This window comes from Molothrus aeneus, chromosome 16, assembly GCF_037042795.1.
Source record: "Molothrus aeneus isolate 106 chromosome 16, BPBGC_Maene_1.0, whole genome shotgun sequence".
Classification (NCBI taxonomy): Eukaryota; Metazoa; Chordata; class Aves; order Passeriformes; family Icteridae; genus Molothrus; species Molothrus aeneus.
This window is the reverse complement of record NC_089661.1, coordinates 7,645,133-7,663,656: the sequence shown is the minus strand read 5'-3', so window position 1 is coordinate 7,663,656 and position 18,524 is coordinate 7,645,133. Positions and strand designations below refer to the sequence as shown.

General features: G+C 43.5%; 1 protein-coding gene across 2 annotated transcripts; it reads right to left on the bottom strand.

Moving 5' to 3' along the window:
• Positions 1–577: 577 nt before the first annotated feature.
• On the bottom strand, positions 578–18,483 carry NDE1 (nudE neurodevelopment protein 1). 2 transcript variants are annotated; one of them, XM_066560867.1, is made up of 10 exons: positions 18,471–18,483; positions 17,096–17,217; positions 10,095–10,223; positions 9,383–9,536; positions 6,154–6,302; positions 5,693–5,829; positions 4,669–4,845; positions 4,153–4,244; positions 3,017–3,153; positions 578–1,934 (listed from the first exon to the last, which is right to left on the bottom strand). In XM_066560867.1, the coding sequence occupies exons 3-10, from the start codon at positions 10,178–10,180 to the stop codon at positions 1,841–1,843; spliced, it is 1,026 nt and encodes a 341-aa protein (XP_066416964.1). In that variant the 5' UTR covers positions 10,181–10,223; positions 17,096–17,217; positions 18,471–18,483; the 3' UTR covers positions 578–1,840. The 2 variants fall into 2 exon arrangements, with proteins under 2 accessions (XP_066416964.1, XP_066416965.1); XM_066560868.1 differs by lacking the exons at positions 17,096–17,217; positions 18,471–18,483 and adding an exon at positions 14,410–14,451.
• Between the last annotated feature and the right edge of the window lie 41 nt (positions 18,484–18,524).

Sequence of the window (18,524 nt, the reverse complement as noted above, 5' to 3'; positions counted from 1 at the left end):
ACTGGGGCAGTAGGGAGCCATGCACAGCAAAGCAGGATGCAAAATCACTCTAAATCCAGTGCAGAGAGCTCACTTGATGCCTTTGATTGAACAGCAAGTGAACCTTAAGCAGTGTGACTACAGGGAGAGCAAATCATGCATTAACATCCACCTTGACAGCTAAAGCCATCATCTTCTAAATCTAAGCATTGTTTCACAAGTGCAGAGATCATGAACTGGGGATTCAGACTTGGCACCATTCAGCCAGCAGAACCAGAGCCCAGAGAATTCTTTCTCCTCATGAAAAAGTAAAGGAAGAATCCATTTAGAGCAATAAAGATGACAAGCTGAGCAGAGAGGGGTTAGGAGTTACTGGATAAGACTTGATCACTGCTTGATCAGGCACAGAGCTGTAAAGATGCTCAAGAGCTGGCTGTCAACACACTCTGTGAGCCTGCATGGGTGGGAACAAGAAGACAAGCAAGTCAGACTTCATATTAAATGGTCTTAAGCACCAATGCTTGGAGCAGAACCAGCAAATTGAACATGTATAAACCACAGCAATAACTTGCCAAAAAACTCAAAATGCATCAACAACTCAAATTCAAAATAAGCTTTATTCTACTCCCCAGTTTAACCAACTTCATAGGTGGACTGAGAAATGAAAATCATCTGTGATTTACATATTCTAGAGAAATAGATGCCTCAGTGACTCTTTTCACAGCATTTCCTTAAAAAACAAACAAACAAAACAAAAAAAAAACCAAAACATCAAACCCATTTATGTATTCTTTTGTCAAGTAAGCTCTCTCCATCCCCTGCCACAATAAAAATCCATAAAAATTGTTTAGTCATGGTTACTTTTGCAAGTACAGGCTTCCATAAAATATATTAACACTGGGAATGAATCTACTCCATTTAAAAAAATAAATGCAGTAATATTCTACAGGGGGTAAAATTATTTTAAAAAACCCATATACAGTTCTCTAGCATAAAGGGCTTTTCAGGTTAAAAAAGCATTTCTAAACTAGTAACAGCTGATATATTCATATAGAAAAATAAAAAATCACTAACACCCAAGGCACCTTGGTGAAGGGAGGTTTGTAAAGCAGTAAAACCCACCTATCAAGATGTTAGAACTAGAAGCTTGATCAGGTTTGGCCTCCTACAACCACCAGGCTTTATAAGCCACTATGGGGTTTAAAAAAAAATAATAAAAGTATGCATGCTATTAGCTCTGGGATCTCCTGAGCACTCTCAGCACTAGACATATCTCACCTTTAACCATGACCTGTTCTGAATGAGAAATCATTGCTTAAAGAAACATCTTGCCACTACAGAGGCAGGTTTTTGTGCAGCAACATTCTGGTCAGCAAACAGCCCATGGGGAGCTGAGCAGCTTCCCTGCAGAAATACACCTTTCACCACATAAAAACAGCTCTTTAATTTGGGTGACTGCAGCACACAACACCCATAGTAGAAAGCAGAATTCCAGCCAGAACTGGTGGTGTATTAACACCAAAAGCCAAAGCCTGAGGAGCTGGATAGTGAATATTGCTGTGTTGTAGGCAGGACAATTGCTTTGGTAGTGTCAAAAGAAGCAACCTTCAAGGAGCTATTTACAGTAGCTGATGCAGGAAGGAATTCCCAGTCCTGCACTCACACAGTCAGCATTGCTTAGTCACACCTTGTCACCCACAGAACTTGCCCAGAGGCCACGCTGGAAGCCACTGCCAATTGTGACTGCTTGTTCAGCTGTCACCTACCCTGACACTGCTGTCTTCTTGCTCATTGATACTCTCTTTAAAACTAAAGTTTGAAATACACATTTCTTCTCCTTTCCCAAAGCCAGCCAGGCTTTTCATAGCAGCATCTTGACAACACTTTGTGAGGGATGGCTCACGGGTCCTGGAACGTGTGACGGCCGCGTTCCAAACTCCAGGCGTTTCACCAACCTGCAAGTGCAAAACTGAAGTCAGGGCATTTCTCTCTCAGTGTAACCATGCTCAGAGTAACTGCTCACCTCCAGAACAAACCACTCAGCTGAGATGAGAGAACAGCACTCTGAGCACTGCATGAACTCATTCCTTAACTGGGCTGAGCTTTCACTGTAACACAGGGCTCCATTTCCCTCTGAGGAATGAACACTATCTTTTACAGGTGCTAGAATTTCAGTTTAGCATTGCAGCAGCAGACAGATAATCAGCTCATGCATATGTAAATATATGAGGCTTTCTTGCAGAAGCTTTCATGAGGTTTTTCCCCAGGCTAGGAGAGCAAGTACAACATGGAACATTCCTTCTAAACAACACCACTGGGCACTGGGTACCAGGACAAACCAGCACAAGGGTCTGGCTAAATAATTAAGTCTGAAACCAAGTGTACTATAGAGACTTCACTTAGCTAAACACAGAACCTAAAGAATGTGCAGTGCAGGATTGGCAGAGTTTAAGCAGACACTGAATGGCAATTTGCAATAACCTTGCTGATTTTTCTTCTTTTGATTAAAAAAAGACAACTGGTTCAAACATTCAGAGAAACGTGTACATTGAGTAAGGTAATTTCTTGTCAGCAGCTACTTAAAATTACATCTTAGCAACTCTAAAGCAGTCTCAGTTGACCCACTATTCAACTTTTTTCCAGTTCTCCCATAAGTGAGAATCTTAATTATGATAAGAGAAGTCTCCCTACATGCCATAACACTCCTGAGACATCTCTTGTGCAAGAACATAAAGCATAAAATAAATTGAACCAATAAGCAAGAACTGTTGTACTTTGTCCTATTTAAACACTGATTTATAATAAAATACATCTTGCACTTGCTCCAGATTTGAGGTATTCAAAACTTGATTGCAGTCCTTGAATTTCAGCAGCTAGTGACTCTGAATTTTAAACTGACCCGAAACATTCAAATCATAATCCTGAATAACTGAATTTCACATACTTTGAAAATGTCTCTACCAAAACAAATAAATATCAATCCCTAAGTTCCAATATCAACAGCCTCACTAAGACACCAGCAGAGCCCAGCACTCACCCTGTGTCACACAGAGGCTGATGAGGACTCAGGCGTGTTTCCAGGACATCTCTGTTCATGTACATGGACACTGAAGGTCTGTTTGGAGACTGGTCATACACAAAGTTTCGGCAGGATGCGAGCTTGGACTCCAAAGCCTGAAGTAAACAGACAAGGTGAGTGTCAGGCTGACCATTCTCTTTCAGAAGATGGCAGTGCCACACCAAAATGGCACTGAAGTGTGTGGGTTTGGGGTATTTTTCTTTATTTAAGAGGGAGCTGTCCAGTAGAGGAACCTGCTAGACCCCAGTGCCACATGAGCTCTGAATTTGTGAAGAGATGAACAGTCATCTCTCTAAAGATGAATCTCTGTTTCTCTAGGGAGCTGATGCTCTTCACCAGCAGGAACACAAAATCTTCACTTTCCTCAGAGAGATTTTTACATCTTTCTTACAGGCATAAATTTTTAGATTACTAAACATTCATATGAGCTATCAGCTTCCCTACCCATGTATTAGGTGGTACACCAGAGGGAATGAGCCACAGATATCTTATTCTCCATCACATGCTCCCATTCTAGATCACTCCACCTTTATTGAATTGCTTTCTGGCTGTATCAGTTCTGCAGCTCAGCCCATCAAAGCCCCATACAAATGTTTGCAACAACACAGCACTAAGGCATAAGGAGGGTAACACCAGTCATGGGATAACCTTCCCAACACCAGCATTACCTTAAATGTCAAACTACAGCTTAGCAGGACATTAGGCCTCGCTCAAAAGACCACTGGACTCTTAAGGCAAACTTCACCAGAAGCCTTTTGGACAGCAGGTATCAGCCTGCTAACTTCTCTGCCTTTCACAGGAACAGATCCATTCTCAATTTACTCACGCTGACTTATTTTTTCTGTACCTGCACTTCCAGAAATTCATAGAGGGAGATCTTATCCCTATCTGGATTAGAACTTAGAAAAACAAGCATGGTCCATTTTTATTTGGGGGTTGGTCGGAAACATTTGAAGTCCAGACCAAGACCAAGGCCACACTTAGCTAACCTGGGGGCAAAAGACTCTTTTCAGTTTCCTCTGAACAGTAGTGCTGGCTGCAGTTTCCAGGAGCTCCAGCTTTCCAAAAGCATTGCCTGGCAGGTAATCACTCACCCCCACTTTTCGCAGCAAGTCTCCCACAATATTAAGTGCAGATATTCTTGCAGCTGGTGTGAGAGGGGTTGCACCATAACTGTCCTCAAGACCTGCAGGGCAGGTTAAAGAAGAATATGTTACTCATGGAAAAAAAAATAAAAATAAAAAATTGACCCTACTGTCTTTAGAGAAGATGATTCAAGGACCACGATTAAAGATCACACAGGTTTTTAAAACCTTTCCCCTAATCAGACCAACATCTCTGGGACAGTTCTGAACTAATACAAAGTCCCAAATGCTCATCCTATCCCTCATTATTTCCAGACAGTTCAAGTCAATTGGAAATGAACAGACTATGAATAAACTCCTAAAATATCCCAGTCTGTGAATACTGAGACCATGGTGATTTGATTTAGGTGACAGTACACTACACACTGGATTCTGTGGCTAAAGGAGGAATGAAAAGAAGGGAGCAAACTATAGCAAAAACAAGAGCATCAAATGGTATTTGTGAGCTGGTTCCCTGCCAGTCACCTCTCCTAAAGGTCCCAGGGGTGGGAAGGCTGATGGGTGTGCGGCGCATTGCGGGTGTTGAGGGCACAGATAAGGAGGCCTGAACTGCAGTGTCTGCTCTTTCTGCTTCCAGGGGAGCTCTCATTGGTGTTTTGGGCTTCTCCTGTTTCTGCTGCACTGCAAGCTCTTGTCGTAGATCTGTGAAGTAAGCAACACAAAGCAAGTGCTGGAGTACGCAGTCACCAAGATAAAAACCAAAAAAGGTAATCTTTTGTCAAAAGATTTTTCTCTTCATGGAAGTGAGGTAAAGTCACTTGTCCTTGTAAAACATTACTCCAGGCATATCTGAACTTGGCACACCTTGACTACATTCTGGCTCCCTGCAAGGTTGAGATCCTATCTGTTGTACCCCTTTCTATCCTGGTTTCCACATGAAGGAAATTTGAGCTGAGGCCAGATTGAAGCCACATCATTATCTAGCCAAGGGACAGAGCACTTCTGTCCCACAACCTGGCTGTAGTTTATGGATACCACTCAAGGGCACAGAATCCAAGATCTGAAAACAGATGTTCATCCAGCTCCAGGGTCTCTCTCTTCTCACCCAGCCTTGTTGACAGATAGCAAAAAGCCAGTGCATTCCAAGGCAACCAGAAGTCAGTCACAGCCCTCCTTTTTTACTTCCCCACTAGTGCTTCACTGGCTCCATTTCCCACAGCCCAGGAAACAATGAAGTTAATGTGTATTAAAGCTGACCTTCGTGGGGAGCCACACCAGCACATGCCCCAGCTGGACTGGCCCAACTCCCTGAAGCCCTGATTAAGAGAAGGCTGGAACAGACTTTTGTTTCTGTGAGTGCTCTGGAATCATGTCAGGAGTTCAAGGAGGGGGCAGAATGTTCTTCAGTTTCCTTACTTGTTTCTACATTTCAGATACCAAGTTTTAAAGAAGCAAAGTTAAAAGCCCAGCTCTAAGGCAGATGGAGAGGACTGAACAGCTACAAGGCAGTGGAAGAGAAAGGAAAAGATCCAAATAACTTCTGTCTAACCTCTAGCTTCATCTTTCAGGCGCTGCACAGACTCCAGCAGGTTTTCTTTCTCATCCAGCTCACTCTCCAGAAAAGCATTTCTTTCAATAGCCTGGTTTAAACGTTGCTCAAAATCCTCCAGGGACATTATAGTGGCTCTGAAAAAGAGTGCATTAGGTGTCACCACCAGAGGACTCAAGGTAGAAGGACTCCCTCTCTCACAAGAAAATGGACACTTGCATTTTTGTTTGGTTTGTCTTGGTTCATTTTTTTTTTTTAGCTTGTAATATATGAAAGAGTGCAGTGAGGGAGTAGAAGAGGTAAAAAAAAGTTATCACATTGCCCATCTGCAACAAATCTCTTCAACACAACCATTAGACAAGTGACAGTCCAAAATGGCAATGCTAACAAGCAGTGCCACAAAGAGCACAGTATCACCATGCTTGCAGGACAGAATAGAGGTGGAAAAAAAAGCAGATCACCTTTTTGCTCTTTCCAAATCATCATTTTCTTGCTCAAGTTCTCGAATGTATTTCTGAAGCTGTTCTTTAATAGCTCTTGTCTGTGCCAAGTCATCTTCCAGCGCAGAGATTTGCCTGTATCCTTCTGAATGCTGCATTTCAATCTTTTCCTACTCAAAGGCAAATCAAACAGCACATCAGGTACTTAGCAACATGTTCTCTTTTTGCAGCATTGTCTGAGCTCCTTGAAAGGCAGAGACAGACACTCTGAAAATTTTTGAGAAACACCATTTTATGTATGGTAAAATGCCAAAAAATTCAATTGCTCACACATTTCTGGGCTGCCAGCAGCAAGAGCTCTTCCCACCACTCCTTATCAAACAAAAGTGCTGGGGAACAGCTCCCAACATTCACAGCACAAGGCCCTTCCTTGCCTCTCCCAGACAGCCTGACTCAGCACAGTTTCTAAGCAATACACAAAGCACACAAGAGAAGCCACTTATTTTCAACCCTAATATGAAGGCAGGCAATATTTAAGAGCCAAAGTAAGAAGAATAAAGAAAATTCCAAGTGTGATCCTGTTACATGCTGCTGTGGAATCAGCAAGATTCTGCACTGTCCATGTGGCTTTATTAGGCCCAAGCAGGTTCAGAATTCTAGAACATTTCAGGTACAAGTACACTTTTGGGAACCTAAACCAAACTCTGCCTCCCTCTACACCACACATACAAGGGTACATTTAAGACAGACATAGGCAGGGAGGAAATCTTAGCTGCCACATCAGATCTCTCTCCTGCACTGCCACTAAATGTGGAGTTAGTTCCACAGTATGTGACATGGGAAAGCTTTCCCATGTGACAAGGAAAGGTCCAGAGCACACTATTAAATTGCTTTATACTCAACCACCTTGCTACCAGACCACTTCAACATGCCAGAGGTTTTTTTGGAAATTCCAAGACTGCTGGGTAAGCAACATTCCTGAAGTGCTCTCCAGACAGAATTCAAGTACAAAACACTTGAAGTCACTGGAAACAAATCCATGCACTGGAATTTGAAAACCATGGCAAGTAGTCTAGTGTGAATGATAATGTGAAGACAGCTATTTTAGCACATGAAATGCACAGACAAGGAAGAGGGAAAGAGATATCCATCCTGAACTAAGAAATCCGTATTTGACTGCAGTGTGGTGACACTGCTGTAATTCCAAACCTCTGAAACACAGTTAAGAGCCTCTAAGCTCCAAAAGGCAGATTACTTTCAGTTAGTTTCTCAGGACTCTCTAAACTAACCCTGCAAAACACCATTCCCATCAGTTTTAGGTAGTGTGAGCTCTGATTTCTGAGGGGGAGCAGGCACACACACTGGGCTGGTCAGCTCAGAGCCACAAGCTGTGTGGGCCTGGCAAAGTTCACTGGTGCTGACCTAGATGCAGATCCCAAGCCTTGATGGGCTCAGTTAACACTGCTCCTCAATAGCTTCATGAGATTAATGCTTTGCTCTTGAATTGATTCAGATAAAAGACCAGAACTGCAAGGTCTGAGTCTTTGTTTTTAGCCAATTGTAATAAACTATCAGCTGATCTGGCCCTCAATGGTGGCTCTGTTCCTTCACTGCAGGCTGTTACTGCAGTTTTCAGGCTGCATGAATAGCCAATTGTTGAATGGTTTATTTCAAGCAGAATGTATTTTAAGAAAGTTATCTACTGGGAAGAATTATTTCAGATTTTCTAAAATATGGCTACCCTCCACTTTTTGAGGCTCTGTATTGCTTCCTACTATTTTCATTCCTCACTGTTTTGCCTGGTTCACTGGCCTTTCCTCTCATCCCAGCTACTCTAGAGAAAGAAAATCATCTACACACTCCTCTATTAAATGAACTATGGGTTTTATTTTTTAAAATTTTTGTCTTCTCCCCAAGCCCACCAGCTTCCATGGGTTTATGTGGCTACCTGGAACAGCAGACCAATACTGCATACAACATGCACAACATCTAACATTTCTAAGGTGCTACAACAAGAACAAGGATTAAAGCAACATAAATACAATGAAACAAGTCTTGGAAGTCTTGCTATCAAAAAGCAGGGAGTGGAGGAAATGGCTAAGCTAGTGCTAGAGTGACAGGACTTCTGCCTGGAACAGAAGAGTACTTCCTTAAGACAGTAATTTGGACAACAGTTTAAACAAAAGGCATTGCAAATCTGGATTCATCCAGTGATTAATCACTTATACAAATACCTTCACTCCCCATTAGCTTATTATTGCATCCAATTGAATAGAAGAAGTGTAATTACATTAATCTCTGCTTCCACAGAGACTGAGCTAGCCCTACAAAACACAGTGTAGTATTTCTTGGGTGACTGTAACTCATCTGTAAACAAAAGGTTAAATTCGAACTTTAGAAAGTCACACCAATTTCAGTGATTTTTTTCCAAGTTTAAGAGAACTTACCAGTATTTCCTGAACCTGTCAATCAGCACAGCACCATCCCATCTCTTCATACTCTAGATAGCTTCATTGTTCCTTAGCCACTGTGTTTAGAAGCCCCATCTCAATAAGTTCATATTCTTTATGTTTTATAGTTCTGGAAGTTAATGCCTTTCTGCTGGTTCTTATTTTCACAGAATGCTAACCAAGTGCAAAAAGAAAAATTCATTTTTCCCTAAGGACAGAGAGATTCAATAACAAAACCAGGACTGAAACTGTTTTATGACTCTCAATTCTATGTGTTACCCACCAGCTGCTGCTTCCCAGCTTATCTGAAATGTCAGATAATAAATACACAACTATGTAAAAAGGGTTTTAAACTGAGTTTCCTTACGTAATGCAAAAACACAGCTGCAGTGTTTGTACTTTGATTGTTCTGCAATATTATCTGTGACTGCATGATGCAGACAGCAAGAAAGCTATGAACAAAAGCACTAAATAGATGGAAGAAGGAAAAGAACAGCAGCTCTCTTGTGTTCACACTCAGTCTCCACTCCACTGTGGACAATTCTCTCCCATCTGAAATCTATCCTGACACACAGCCACAACCTGTGAACAGGGCTCCAGGAACACTACCAAGGAACACGGAATCCTCAGAGCAGAGAACAGGCTGACATTTCTTTACTTTTCAAGACTTTCCTTTCTGCAGTCTTCTGATCCATTTTTCTGCAATGCTCAGGTGACACCACGGGGCAGAGTCTGCAAACACCTGCCCTGCTCCCCCCTGCCCTGAGGATGTGCAGCCCACGTGCGCCAGCAGCTCTGACCTTCACTGACTCCAGCTCCATCCTCAGGCGGTTGTTTTCTGACAGGAGGTCTCTGTTCCTGGACTCTGTTTGCTGCAGCTGAGCCTCCAGCTCAGCTTCGTACTCTCGGCTCCCCTCTTGGAACTCACGCAGTTCCTCCTGGGTATTCTCAGCACTGGAGAGAAATTCCAGCAACAGAACTCATCATCATGAACAATGGAAACAACATCTCTTGTACACTCGAGGTAAAAACAACACTGCTCTTGAGCACAGAAGGCTGTATGCCCTTCTCTGTATTCAATAGGAAGAGAGAAACGTGCAAACGTTTCCCTGCCATGCATGGGAACCCCATAGCAAACTGGTAAAGAAATAAAAAAAAGTCCAAATAAACAGAAAAACCCCAGAATCTGTTTTCACACTGTAGATGTTGAGGATATGTGGCATCTCTTTAGTTTGTCAATTGTCCACTGCCATCTCACATTTTATTTATTTATTATTTACTCCATTATTTAATTCTATTATTTATTTGGAAATATAAAGAAAGCTGTTATTGATTAATAACAAAAAGTGAAGGAGAGAGAGAAAGATGAAAGGAAGTGTTTTATTTTCTTCAACAATTCTATTGAAACAATCCTCCAACAAGCTAAACAAGCAGCAATGAAAGAGCTGTGTTTTTGCATGAAGTGCTGTGCACCTTATCCAACCACTTGGAGGAATGAAGCCACTGCCTTACCATTGCTTGTATTTCATAGCCAACTCCTTCCAGTATTTGGTTTCCTCTTCCACTGAGCTGAAGTGATGTCCTTCTAAGTCCTCCATAATGAGTCCTCAAAGTCTAAAACTCCTGTTTCATTTTCCCACCCTGAAAAATAACGGTCAAGTGTGAGAACTCGGGCAGTGAGCAGCCTCATCCTCCTTGCTGCAGAGCAGAACACCCCTCCTCCCACAGTCACTGCTCTCCTAGAGACCAATCTAAAGCCCAGCCTTGATAGGACTCTGTCAGACAGACCATCAATGTGAAAGAATTCCTGCTAAATCTCCCCAGTTCTCCCAAAGCTGCTGCAGGCTTACACCACATTCCCAGCAGTGAGCACCTTTGGCACCTCTGGGTACACAAACCCCAAACCTGAGCTGCAACTGTGCCAGTGCACAGAGAACACATGGGAAGGAAGACTCAGGCACAACTTCAGCACCAAACATACTGCAATTCAGCAACCATGAAATTAAAGAGAAACTTCAAAGAGACAGAGATTTGGTACTCAAGACTCTGATTTCTTGAGTTAACATTTAAAGGAACACATAAGTTTTTTATGGACTTAACTGCTGGACAGGTGAAAAATTTCTTCCTAGGTCAACACAGACAAAGCTACCCAACTTTAAACATGAACTGTCAAAATCCAAGTATTGCTACAAGATATCTGGATACCTCAGAGAGCCATGGGAGAAGGGAGGGTAAAAGCTACCCAGAGGTATTAGCAGGATACCACTGGCTGGGATAGGTATGCAGTTAAGATATCAGCAATCCAGACAATCCAGTTGTCCCTGTGCCAGCACAAACCCAGTCACAGGACACAGTCCTAAATGGGAATGACACACTAAAGAGCCACAGGGGAATCAAGTCCCTTAAGCTGGTCACTCCCACTTGAGGACTTAAGTATCTAAACCCTACAATTAAATAAAATAAATGCCCTGTGATGTGCATGACACTCTGTTAAACGGGTCAGCAACAAATATCATTTCATACTAGTTAGTCTTGACAATGGAGAAACATCAAACCTAATGTTCTGCATAATCTGCCCATGTCCAGCCCTGGGTGAGGCAAAGATTCCACTCAGACATTATCAATTTAACCAAATTGATACCAAATAAGAAACCAAATAAGATCAAGAAGAGCAAATAGAGGTGGAATTGAACAATTCAGGACAGTGACAGTTGTCACAAAACTGCATCATGGAAATCTAATGACTGAAGAAACACCAAGTTCCAAAGTTCTACCAAATTTCAATTCCAGTTCTGCTGAGCAAAACATTTCCTAGAGGTAATTCTGATGGAACAAAGAAGAAGGGATGGCTGAAGACATCACTTAGATGTCAGCCCTGTCTTCTACTCTTATTTATGATACTCATAAAATGCTGGAGTAGACCCTCTGAGCAGCATGTCTTAGCTAAAGAAAATGTGCATACACTGCACATCTATTGAACTCCACAAAAGAAAATCTCTTTAACCTCTGTCAAGACTTTTCTCTCCAAAAAATTATCTGGTATAAACAGGATTGAGTAACAGCCACCTACTTCGTAACTACTGAGACAAACCCAAGTAGCTCTTACCTCTACTATGGACAAAAGCACTCAAAGCAGTCTGGCAATCTAAAGCCCAATTCTTACATACCCAAGCAATGCCACAAAGCCCAGTTCCTCTTCACAGCCCAAGTAATTACCAGATTATTGAGCAAGGAGTAAGCAGCGTCACAGCTGAGTGGGGCTATGCCTGCATACCTCAGTGCACAGTATCAGCAACACACTCACAGAAATTACTGTGTTCTTTAAAAGGGGAGTTGCCAGGTCAGGAGAAAAGTTACTAAGCCTTAACTTTTATAACTGAGTTTGACACAAAATGTTCCTTAGCCAAAGCTGTGTGTTCCTTCAAACAAACAAAAGCACTGTATAATGTGTTGATACATTTCCAGCATAAGGTCTCAAGGCTGAAGAATGCACTGAGCAAAAAAAGAGGAAAAGGAGTGTGAGTAAGGAGTGATTTTCCAAATAGTACTCTTGCCCATTAAAAAGAAAATCATGACCAAGCACAATTAACATTCTTGACCTAGGATAGTTTATGTCACATCTCCTCTGTTATTTTTAAGTGAACTGAAAGTGCCTTTGATGTTAATAAGCATGTCCTTCTGCTCAAGGCACTGTGTACACTGCGTACACACATACTGATCCTTGCAGCACACTTGTGAAGAAAAAAAATCCAAAAAGGATTTTTTCTGACACAAGCGTTATAATAAATATCTGTGTTTGGACAGGCAACAAAAATAATTCAGGAAAGATAAAGATGAACTGCAAGACATCTTGCCCTGAAAAGCTTTCAAAAAATCCTTTGGAACCAAAAGACAGCTTCCATCACCTTCAAAATCTTCAATATGCTCAGATCTGGCTCCTGAGTTTTTGCATTACACTTTGGAAGAACTAAAAGACCGTAGTAATTGGCATTTTTTGAGATTGTAGGGCTGCAAGGAGAATAACTTTCCTTAACTGACCCACACAATCCAAGAGAACCCCGTGAACATTCACAGAGCACAAAGGGGCTGCACCCCTCAGAGCCAGGGATGTCTTTGTCACCATGAGATTATGGTGTGGGCCCAATGAGGATTCATCCATTAAGAGCTCGCTCTGCTTCGTGGTCAACATTACTAAATAGTACTTATAATTTAAAATTAATTGTTCAACTGCAAACACATGGAAGGACAGTGGACCAGTACTTATTCCACAGCCATGGCTATGTCCTGTGCCACAGGCACATGTTTTTTGCTGCAACATTCAAGGAAGACCTGTTACTTTCCTTCCCTGCACTACATCTTAGCTCAAACTAAGCTGGGATTTTCAAACTAACCAAACATGAAAAATACAAACTGAAACTGAAAAGAAAACTTCCAAGTTTCAGACAAAGCATTAAAGCTTTTTAAACTTTTTTTTTCCTGAAATTTGTCTAAGAAGAGTGCAAATACAAGCCATGTAAGTCTTGTTAAACTGCCCTAGAAAGGGTAGGGCTATGACTGGTTTTCCTCTGCTGCCTTCTCCCCTTGATTTTTAACAGCTTGGAGACAACATGCAAAATGCCTGAAGAGAAATTAATCAGGAACTCCTCGTTGTCTGGGCTCACTACAAAAGCAGGGAGAGCAAAGGGGGGTAAAGGAAGTTTTAGAAATGCTTTTTTAAACACTGGAAAAGGTGAAAAAAACGAGGAGAGAAAGTCAGAGTCCGTAAGAGGCACACACTGGCTGCACCTTGTTTATTTTTGCACACATGAAGCCAGAAGAGACATCTGGCCAGGCTTCCTGCCCGGTGCAGGCAGCACAAGCGCTGGTCACAGGCATTACAAAGCTCCACATCATGCAGGAAGTGGAAGCGATCATGGGTGGGGACTGGAATTTTGCAATAAAACACGGCAGCATAAACGTTGCAGAAAACAATTTCATACCAGCGAGAGCAGAATTGCAAAATTCCTCAGGAAAAAGCAAGCATCAAGAAAAACAACACACAAAATTATCGAAGGAACTTCAGTTTGGGAATCAGTCTGAATTCACCCCAACTCATGAGGGCCCCAACTTAGATTGTTTCAGTCCTAGAACAAAGAACTCAAAACGACCCCGATACTGAACTTTTTTCTTCACAACACATTTAGTTCGGTGAACAATGTTGGCCTACTTTTGTAGCAATGCCTAATGGTCCAAGTCAAGGAAATTCATATTGTAATAAAAAAGTGAAACCGTACCACAAATACTACTGAATTATCCATGACAGAAATGATGAACCTCCTATTAGACATTATTTTCCTAAATGTAAACCAAAACGAACCAGCTCTTTGCTCCCGAAAAGTAGCTTTCCCATCCTTTGAAATTCAGATTTGCTTAAAATATTCCCCTTGAAAGGGTCCTCCTGTAACACATGGGCCTGTTTTCTTTTGTTTAAGCCATACAAAAGAAAATCACCACAAAAGAGAAAGAAAAGGGAGAGGTCACGGGAGCACCAGGATTACCACAGAATCCCACAGCCAGCACAGAAAAGAGTTATCGGCTTCTCCGGGGCTTCTCGACCAAAAGGCTGAATTCAGCAAAGCCCTCCCCTCCTCAGTAACCAGCCCAGCTCCCAAACTTCCAACTTTCCAGTGGTTCCTGAGGAAACCGTACACTGTTCTGCGCTGGAACGCCTGACCTTGGTGGTTCCAGCTGCAAGCCAAGAGTTCAGCGGGGCAGCGCTCCCCGGTCCCATTCCCGGGTGGGGGCTAAACCAGCGGGCACGGCTCCCACACTCCGCTCCCCGCCCCACCTGCGCCCGCACGAGCAACTCCCGAAGCAGAAGGAGGTTCAGGTCCGCGCGGGGCTGCAGCCGGCCAGGGTCCCTTGTCCCGGGTCCCCTGTCTCTCCCGGTCCCGTCCCGGTCCCGTCCCGGTCCCGTCCCGGTCCCACAGCCCTGGGCCGTACCGGGCTCTCACCGCGCTCCCGCCGAGCCCGCACCGCCGCTCCCGGCCCGGCCGGCGCCGCAGCCCCATTGGCTGCCGGTCACGTGCGGCGGAGCGCTCGGCCAATCAGCGCCGCCGGAACGCGCTTCGGAAACTTTGGTGACTTTCAAACGGCGCCGGGGGGCGGCGGCCGCGGCCGGTCCCGGTCTGGTTCTTATTGCCGTTCCTGATCTCATTCTAATTTCCTTTCCATTCCTGTTCCCCGTCTGCCCTGCTAAACACCTCCCGTCCATGTTCAGTGCCCTACAGTCACACGCACAAGGCTCCGCATCTTCTGAGATGTTAAGCGTGTAAACCAGCACGCACCGTAATTTTAAAGGCATGATTGACCTTAAAATTAATCTTTTTTTTTTGCTCAATTCAAAAGCCCTCTGCTGCAAAAGCAAGCAGCGAGACAGCGCCGCTATCTATTTTTAACGCCAGTCCAACATCTTTAGCCCAAAGTGCCCTTTTCCCGACCAAGGACAGGTTTCTGTGTCACAGTCTATGAAATATTAGACACGTCTCGCATCCCCATCCCGGCATGATGTCACCATTGCAGGAAACTGCGGCATGGGGCAGAGCTGGCTGCAGCCCGGGAATTCCTGGGCAGGATCGATAGGAAGGGACCCGGGACAAGGAGGGACTTTCTCAAGCGCCCCAGGTGTGCTCCTACCGCCCGTGCACACAAACACTCGCTCATTTGTTTGCGGAGCCAAAACAAAAACACAAATTATCGCACGTGTATCTCTGCGGCCCGCACAGGCAGGGCCACATGTCACCGAGTGTCACCGAGTGTCACGGGGTGCAGCTCAGCCCCAGAGAGCAGTGGGATGGGCACCCACGTGCGGGGGCCCGGCCCCAGCTTCGTTCACCTCTGATGTAACACCGCGCCTGGAGCACGGCCTGGCTCTGAAAACACTTGTCTAAACTGGAAATACACCTCTCCCAAAGGCTCTGTAAGGCTGGGACTGTAACTGAGAGGATGGATGCTTTCCTATAAATATTGCACTAGAAGGAATCTGTCCGTAACTCAGATAACTTTAATTGAGAAGGGTGGCAAAAACTATTCTACTTTCTTGTCAGGCATTCAGCAAAGTAACTATATTTTCAGTTCAGATGTTCAGTAGAAGTAAATGGAGACAAACTATCATAAAACTATGAAGAGAAAACTAAATAAGGCATTTAAAAAATTGGGTTAATAGCATTTGCAGTTCTATCATTACCCAAGAATGTTTTCATTATCAGATAAGTCGCAGAAAATAAACCATATGCTATTGTAGTATGTTGCCAGTAATTAAAACAAATTATACATTGTTCACAAGTTTGGGACAAAGGACATTTTACTTCAACACTTGAAGGAAATTTTTGAGGATAGTATGACTATACAGATTATGACAAAGGTACAGCTGAGGTTTTTAATATTTCTCACCTAGAAATACTTGTTAAACACAGCAAAACTTCTTGGATTTCAGAGGAAGCTGAGAACCTCTCATCCAATTCTGAAACAGTGAAACAGCACCCTAACAAATGCCAGGGGCTCAGAGGCGCTACCAGAGGCACTACTGTAAAAAAGCAATAAATATTCTTAAAAAAGGTGACTGTAATCACTGTGCCTTGTTTGCAAGAAGAACGAGAACACTTGTCTATTTCAAAATTAGCAGAGGAGGAGAAATTATTTTATGCATTTATTTTTAGTTTGCTGATTAATAATTAATAACTGGCAGATCTTTGTGGTGCTAGGATTCATGTGCTGGTTATTTTAATGAGAAGGCCACACTGATTCTTCCATAAAAACTAAGTGGACAAAAATTTATCCACTGTAAGTTCTGGTAAGGTTGTAACACCTTGTCTTTTGGCAATTAACTTATCTTGGGAAAAATATTTGCTTTTCTTAGAGAATTAAATAACTCACCCCACCACCCACTCTATGGATGGAACAGAAACTGCTCACCAATTGTCATTACAAACTACTGAACCGCTTTTTTATTTTGTTCAAATGGATTACTGACACCCATAAAATGTGACAAACATTTTAGAATATCATATGGAAATATTGCTCTAACTGAAGAACAAATATTTAACAGCAATAAAACCTTTTTCTCTGTCTATTTAAAGATGTTATATAATTCTCTGCAATCTGTATATGCAGAATGCAGAATCAGATTTTCACATACTTAAGCAAGAAACAGATTCTCAGTACTTTAAAAACCTCCTGATATCTCAAACTGACACGTTTTTGATGAAACTGTCAAATGCTCATTAATAGCACAGGTTTATTAAGCAGAACAGAACACAGCAGTTCTCTCAGCCTTGGCACACAGCAGTGACACTCCCAGTGACCCTGGCAAGCCTGGCTGTGGCTCTGAGCTTTGTCACAAGGGCTTCTCCTTCCTAATGCCTGCAGTCTCTTAGGCCAAGGTGCAAGTAAATTCCAGCTTAGCCTAATACCACAATTATGATCAAAAGACACTGAGCACCAAAAAGCAGATCCCACTCTGTGCTGTCACTAACCTCCCTCCTTGAGGAGCTCAGCCACCAGCTGAGGAGAAAGCCCAGCCTGGATGCCAGGATTGGCTGCATCACTTTGGCCCAGCCTTCCGAGGGAGCTGTTAAACCGTGAGCCAGAGCCGCGTCTGTAGAAAGACAAGAACAGGAAAATTAGAAATAGAGATAGGGTTGTTGAGACAAGCACTATTAGCAACAAGCACTATTAGCAACACAAGGATTCAAGAGGAAAAATACCACAGTGGAAAGTTACACAATCCTGAAATGAGCAAAGCCTAGTGACCTCCAGTGAGTTGCCACTGCCACCACATCAACAGAGCAGTGACCCTGAGTGGATGCCCACAGCTTTCTTGATGCTTCTTTGGCCAGCAGACTTCAGGTGCTTTGTCAAGGGATGGAGACACACTAATGCCTAATCCAGTGAGTTCTTAGAAGGCTAATCCAGTGGGTTCTTAAGAAGGTTGTTCTTTTTTTTGTTAGCCAGTTATTGCTTTGTATTTTCAAGCTGTGTACATCTGATTTGGGGAATAGCTAATGATGCCCAAGGCACCCAGAGAAAGCACAGAGAGGTCAGACACGTCTGTTAAAATAAGCAAACAGCAGATTTCTGGAATATCTGCAGTGAGGGAGCCTCCACAGCCAGTCTGGACAATCAGTCCCAGGGCTCGGGCACTCTCAGGGAAGAAGTTCTTCCTCGTGCTCAGGTGGAACTTCCCGGGCATCAGTTCCTGCCCGTTCCTCCTGTGCCACTGCTGGGCCAGGGAGCAGAGCCCGGTCCCTGCTCTGAGCCCTCCCTGCTCAGACCTTCACACGTTCACCTCACGGCTCCAGCGTGGCTCACGGGGGAGTCTGTGCGTGTCCTACCCGAGTTTGTGTGCGTTTAACTCGGTTTTCTGTGTGTTTTACTCGAGTCTGTGTTTTACCCAGCTTCGTGTATGTTTTACCCGGGTTTGTGCGTGTCCTACCCGGGTTTGTGCGTGTTTTACCCGGGTCTGTGTGTGTTCTTTCTGGGTTTGTGCACGTTTAACCCGGCTTTGTGCGTGTTTTACCTGGGTTCCTGCGTGTTTTACCTGGGTTCCTGCGTGTTTTACCCGTGTCTGTGTGTGTCTGTGTCTGTGTGTGTCTGTGTGTGTGTGTGTGTCTGTGTGTGTGTGTGTGTGTGTGTGTGTGTGTGTGTGTGTGTGTGTGTGTGTGTGTGTGTGTGTGTGTCTGTGTGTGTGTGTGTCTGTGTGTGTGTGTGTGTGTGTGTGTGTGTGTGTGTGTGTGTGTGTGTGTGTGTGTGTGTGTGTGTGTGTGTGTGTGTGTGTGTGTGTGTTTTACCCCGCTTTGTCTGTGTTTTATCCGAGTCTCCGTGTGTTTTACCCCGGTTTGTGTACTTTACCCGACTTTATGCGTGTTTCACTCCCTCGCAGCGCTCCGGACCCGCCTCACGGCC

What these genes read in the sequence shown, in the direction of transcription:
- NDE1 (XM_066560867.1), bottom strand. Translation starts at nt 10,180, where the DNA reads ATGGAGGACTTAGAAGGACATCACTTCAGCTCAGTGGAAGAGGAAACC. An exon ending in GCTATGAAATACAAGCAATG is followed by an intron (nt 9,537 to 10,094) that starts GTAAGGCAGTGG and finishes ATTTCTCTCCAG; the next exon opens with TGCTGAGAATACCCAGGAGG. An exon ending in TGGAGCTGGAGTCAGTGAAG is followed by an intron (nt 6,303 to 9,382) that starts GTCAGAGCTGCT and finishes GCCTTTGAGTAG; the next exon opens with GAAAAGATTGAAATGCAGCA.